Below are 6000 nucleotides of genomic sequence, written 5' to 3' on the forward strand. Positions count from 1 at the left end.
GGCGCAGTGGGTGGAGATGTCTCATGACTTAAAACCACAAATTACTCTTGAAATTGCTAAGGCTTAATGCTACAAAAGCCTAAAATCACTTTGGAATTGGTAGGAATGAGAATGGAACCGAAAGCTAACCATTAGGGAAAAAACAAAAAAAGAAAAAAAATTGATGGCACTTGGCAATTGACTGTGGAGAGAAGAGGTGAGTCGGGGGCTCTAAATACCAAGCCTATGACACTTGCCCTGAAATTTAGCACAGTGACGGGCATGGACAAGGATGCTCAGTAAACTGGGAAATGTAAGCACAGCCCAAAGACCTATCAGTTGCTAATGTGATCGTTGTGCTCCTGGGTGACAGGTACTTTAAAGAAATACTTTTCTTTCTCTAGGAGTTTATGGAAACACTTCCGTGCGGTGAGCCTTTGTTTATTTTTACTAGTGTTCCCTGCTTATATGGCTTACATGATTTGCCAGTTTTTCCACATGGATTTTTGGTTGCTTATCATTATTTCCAGCAGCATTCTCACCTCTCTTCAGGTAAGCCTAGGAGTAACTAACTTTCTGCAATAACTGATTTTATTTTCCTTCTTGAAAAGAAATTAAACTTCTTCAGGATTAATGATTAGAAGTAGCCTGTTTAGGCGATCACTTCCCAACTTATTTGTCAGAAAATATTACACTGATTTCAGCATAGGAGTTAGATGGTAGGTTATTAAAATACCAGACCTGTCTATGTCACTGTATTTTTATTACCAAGGTAATTAAACTTTGCTGGTTTTGTAAATGATACACAACTATCATGTAAAGCTTAAATTAATAAGGAACTCTAAAATATTAAAAGATTTTATAACTTGTTTGGAGCACATTTTTAAAGTAAATACCTACTCAGAAATATCTTTTGTTTCATGGTATATATAAATATATGACATACGTGTGTATCACACATGTATATATACAACTGATAATACTGCCCTGGAAATGAAAACCTTGTTGTAGTTTGAAGGTGGCTCTTTGCTGCTAGATCAGTAAAAAGTAACAAAATATAGCACTGGCAACACAGATTTATTCATTGTTCCCCGTAGGGGTAAAGGTTCTTTGAAAGTTGAGGAACATGTATGACTACAGAATTAGGACAATTTAGATGGAACTTTAATAGGTTTTGATGATCTGGGGAATAAATGGAAAGGATGAGTCAGAAACTAATCAGAATCATTTTTAAGAAAGTTATGTCTCAAGGTGTGGCTTTCTGATAGCGAATGCCTGGATTACTGAGAGCACCCACATTTTAATGACACCACTGTCTCTAGGTATTAAATATGGCACCCTAAAAGTATTTAGGAATGTTGTTATTGCTTAAAGTCTATGCAAAGCCTTTATTAGTGGTAATATTCTGTTTTAAAATAATGTGATTTTTTTTTTTTTCCAGGTTTTGGGAACACTTTTTATTTATGTCTTATTTATGGTTGAGGAATTCAGAAAAGAGCCAGTGGAAAACATGGATGATGTCATCTACTATGTGAATGGCACTTACCGCCTCTTGGAGTTTCTTGTGGCCCTCTGTGTGGTGGCCTATGGTGTCTCAGAGACCATCTTCGGAGAGTGGACCGTAATGGGCTCAATGATCATCTTCATCCATTCCTATTATAATGTGTGGCTTCGGGCACAGCTGGGGTGGAAGAGCTTCCTTCTCCGCAGGGATGCTGTGAATAAGATTAAATCATTACCTATTGCTACAAAAGAGCAGCTGGAAAAACACAATGATATTTGTGCCATCTGTTACCAGGTAACTTGCACAGTAAGAATCCATTTGGGTGGGTCATACAATGTATCTCCTGGGACTTTAACCATATTAACCAAGTTTAAGTTAAATTTCTAGGCAGAATTATTTCCTGGGTTTAAAAAAAAAAAAAAAAAGGTTTCAAAGATTATTAAAGACCTGATAGACTATTTCCGTTTTATTTCTAAACTAAGTTTTTAATTTAGTCCAAGTTCTAATTTATTGTTATTTTCAACATTGCTCACCCATAAATAAAGGAAAAACAGGTCAGGTGTATTTTATATTTACTCCTGAATACACACACACACACACACACACACACACACACACACAGATATATGTACTATCAAGTATATACTATCAGGAGTCAGCAACTTCTGAAAAGTGGTGTGCCAAGATTCTGACTCTTTTCCTTCTGGTATTTCCAGGGTGGGGAAGAAGTATTCATTTACTTAACATAGTTGGAGAGAGTGCGTGTTTACCTGTGGGTTGATGGATATCTGAGATGGAGATAGCCTGTGTGTATGGACGTGGGGTAGAGGCAACCAATTGGTATGGCACTGTAGTTGGCCTTCCTGGCATCTTTGGCATGTGTGCCATGAATAGCTGATGATTGCCCTCTATTAAAACTGAAAGATAGTATGTAAAGGAGTTTGGAAATGTCACAACAAAAAAATAGGCCTAGAGTTTAGTCCCCAATAACCTGTGCAAGGGGGTGGTTGAGTAGCAGCTTTTATAGCTTAGCTGTACTGTCAGAAATTGTTCCTTTAAAATTGCTCTCAAAGAGCGTGTGCTAGGGGAATAAAACTATAGATGGTGTCACTGAGTATGAAGGAATGTTCTTTCTCCAAGGCTGCTCTATGGTTTAATGGGGTGTGTGTATCTGTGTGTTTAAGACTATCTAGTACAAGAATTTTGTCTAAGAATAAAATGCAACTACCACTTTTTTATTGTTACTAGAACATACCTTGGGTACTCACAGAATAATGTTTTCCAGGTTGGTTTTTGCATTTGGGGGAACTAAGGAGTGTATTGTAGGTTCCCCCCAAGTGAAGTGGTCCTGGTCTTAGTTCTGGTTCCTTTGTGCTTGGTAGCCCTGTTGTATGCAGGACAAAGCATGTCAAAGACCTGTACATCAGCTTTAGCAGCCCATACCTAAATGTTCCATCTCTGGGATTTAAGAGTCCTCTTTTTGTATTTCCTGTTGTCACATCACTTTTTTGAGGTGCTAGAACTACCTGCTGATATCACACAGAAAATGAAACTCAAATTGCTTAACTTCCCAGCTGGCTGCTTTTCCTTGGATGGCTTTCTGCTTAAAAGTTGACTCCCAGGTGTTACCAGTTTTTGGCAAGGAATTTATGTGACAACTACAACTCCTTATTTTGAGACTTCAAACAAAATTAATGGTTGTGTCACCAAATGTATATGTTTACAATTGAAGCATCATGTCCTCAGCCTTCTCTCTTTAAATATTTCTTCTGCAAGGAATATTAATGCAAAATACACCACTTCTTTCTTATTGCAGTAGTTATCAAACTTGAGTGTGCATAAAAGTCACATGGGTGGCTCGTTGTAATTACAGATTTGTGAATGCCATCTTCAGATATCCCAATTCAGTAGAACTGGGGTGGCCCAGGAATGTGCATGGTTAACAAGCACTCTGGTGCTTGTGATGAAAGTTGAGAAATGCTGGTTTATACGGACCTTACCTTGAAGACTGCGTTACATTGTCCCTAATGAAATTGCCACTTCCTTGCCAATACCCTGGTGTTATGTGGCTGACTTTGTCTCCTTGCCGTAATTTCATCATGGAATAAATAATCTGTCCAGCTGTGTTGAAGCATTACTGTGGAAAGTCCTGCCTTCATCAGATTTTCTCAGGTTCTACTTACACTCATGCTGTGCCGGGGGAGACCCAGTAATCACACTGCAATAGTTGTGTGATGCTCATGTTTCATACTGAGGCAGAAGCCAGTTAAGTTAGTTTCCTTCTCATTTTTGGTTTTTACTTTCTTTTTTATTTACTTAGGTAGTGGTTCTTGCATTTTGGTATAAAGGGGTCTCTGATGGCAGGAGGATTATTATTATAATCTAAAATGAGTTTTATTCTAAGATCTGTGTTACAAATTTTATATGGGGAACTTGTGGGAAAGAAATGATGAAACTAGAACTTTTGGGATTAGCAGCAACGATTTTAGATAATAGACATTTATGAGATACCTTTCCTCTTGCTTCTAGGACATGAAATCTGCTGTGATCACACCTTGCAGTCATTTCTTCCATGCAGGGTGTCTCAAGAAATGGCTGTATGTCCAGGAGACCTGCCCTCTGTGCCACTGCCACCTCAAAAACTCCTCCCAGCTTGCAGGGTTAGGAACGGAGCTGGTTCCACAACCTCATGCTGGAGCTGAGCAACACATCATGCTTCAGGAAGGTACTGAACCTCCAAATCAAGAGCATCCTCCAGGGACTGGGATGCAGGAAGGTTCTAGGGACAATAACGAATGCATTGTCACACGATCAGATAGCCAGGAAGGGACTTGTGATCCTAAGGAATATCGTGTTAGTGCAGAAGATGAAGTATGTCCTGTTGAGGTCAGCCCAGAAGAAAAGAAGCAGAAGTAACGCTTTGATACTCTGGAGAAGTTAACTCACTATGAAATTCGCACTCAGATTTGAGAAATGAATGTATAAGATGATGAGGCAGGAGACTTGACATTCCAAGAATCTGACCCAGGAAGTACTCTCAGTGGAGACTGCTGGCTTTCATCCCCTTGACATTGTGGGAGAAATTTTGCAATGTATGCTAATCAAAATGTATTTCTGTATCCTATGCTGATATAGAAGTTTGCCAACAAAATTCAGCCTTAGCAGCTTCAGAAATTGCCCCTGACTTGGAAGGGATAAATAAAATCACATTTGAGTGCTTGAAAGGGGCTAAAGAAAGAAGGATAAAGAGCATCAGGACAGCGTGGGAAGAAGCAGGCCGAAGCAGAACAGACCTCTCACTCTCTGTGGAACAGGATCATTCTTGTTACAAAGTATGAGTAGTGACCAGCCCTTGTCACCAACCCCTTTCCCTTAGTTAATTGGGACTCAGTCAGGTGATAATTGAGTTTTGTACAGCACTGAAATGAAATCAAAGATGTAGGAGCATTGATTGTATTCAAAGATTGAAGCACGCTCATACTTCGTATGTGCTTTAGGGGGTGGGTGGGCACTTGGGCCTTGCGGGTGCATTCATGTAATCTGAGACTCTTGAACTTTATGATGGAGTCTCCAATATTTTGATGTATATGAAACTTTTGTTAATATATTGTATACTGTGTTGGCTGTGTGAAGTAAACTAAAACTCTAATGAACACTTTGGGGTCCACATTCGTGTAGGAGACCAAAGTGGGAAGGGCTTTAGGGCACTGATAGAGGCCCTTAAGTGTACTTTTCAATGCTGTGTAATGTTTAATTCTTGCAACTGAATCAAAACAGTGTTAAATTATGGCAATATTTGCACTTTGGGAATGAGTACATAACTGTATGATCACACTCTGCAAATGCCACTTTTAAAGCTGTTAATAGACTTTGCACCTTTTCTTTGACAAGGATGTGTCATATTTAAATTTTTACATTCATCATGGCTACAGGTAGAACTGGGGAGGGGGGAATGTAATTTTTTATGGGAATTTTGATATGAAAAGAAACTAGTCATTTATTTATACAATAGGCTTGGCTCAAAAAGTGTTTTTCAGACTCAATATTCCTAATGTGGGATGTGACTTTATTTTATTTTTAGTAGCAAATTTGGATGTAGACTGACAGACATAGCTGAATGTCTTAATAAATTTAAATTTGAAGATAACTGTGTTTTGTTCCTGTGATGGTTATTATTGTGAAGTTCTTGAAATCGTGTTCTTGGGAGGTTTTTGTTTTTATCCAACCAGATTTCTTTTTTTTTTTTTAAATATTTATTTATTTTTGAAAGAGAGACAGTACATGTGTCAGGAACAGCAGAAAAAGGGAGAGAGAATCTTTAAGCAGGCTCCACGTTATCAGCACAGAGCCCAAGACAGGGCTCAATCTCAGAAACCGTGAGATCATGACCTGGGTTGAAATTATGAGTCAGAAGCTTAACCTACTGAGCTACCCAGGTGCCCTGTCCAATCAGGTTTCTTATATCTTGATCCCTGTCAAAAATGCCCTGCAGGTGGCAAAACTTTTTGATTGGAAAT

The 6000-nt window shown here is 38.7% G+C and overlaps 1 protein-coding gene across 1 annotated transcript in view; it reads left to right on the plus strand.

Moving 5' to 3' along the window:
- RNF145 (ring finger protein 145) overlaps positions 1–5630 on the plus strand; it is a 59400-nt gene extending 53770 nt beyond the window's left edge. The window contains exons 9-11 of the mRNA XM_047091793.1: positions 384–531; positions 1421–1777; positions 4013–5630. Of these exons, the coding sequence (XP_046947749.1) occupies positions 384–531; positions 1421–1777; positions 4013–4399 (892 nt within the window). The 3' untranslated portion in view covers positions 4400–5630. The remainder of the gene's footprint in view (positions 1–383; positions 532–1420; positions 1778–4012) is intronic.
- Positions 5631–6000: the final 370 nt, after the last annotated feature.

This window comes from Lynx rufus, unplaced genomic scaffold (genome assembly GCF_022079265.1).
Source record: "Lynx rufus isolate CCGP_SWC_20201006 ecotype Redwood Valley unplaced genomic scaffold, mLynRuf1.p SCAF_1, whole genome shotgun sequence".
NCBI lineage: Eukaryota > Metazoa > Chordata > Mammalia > Carnivora > Felidae > Lynx > Lynx rufus.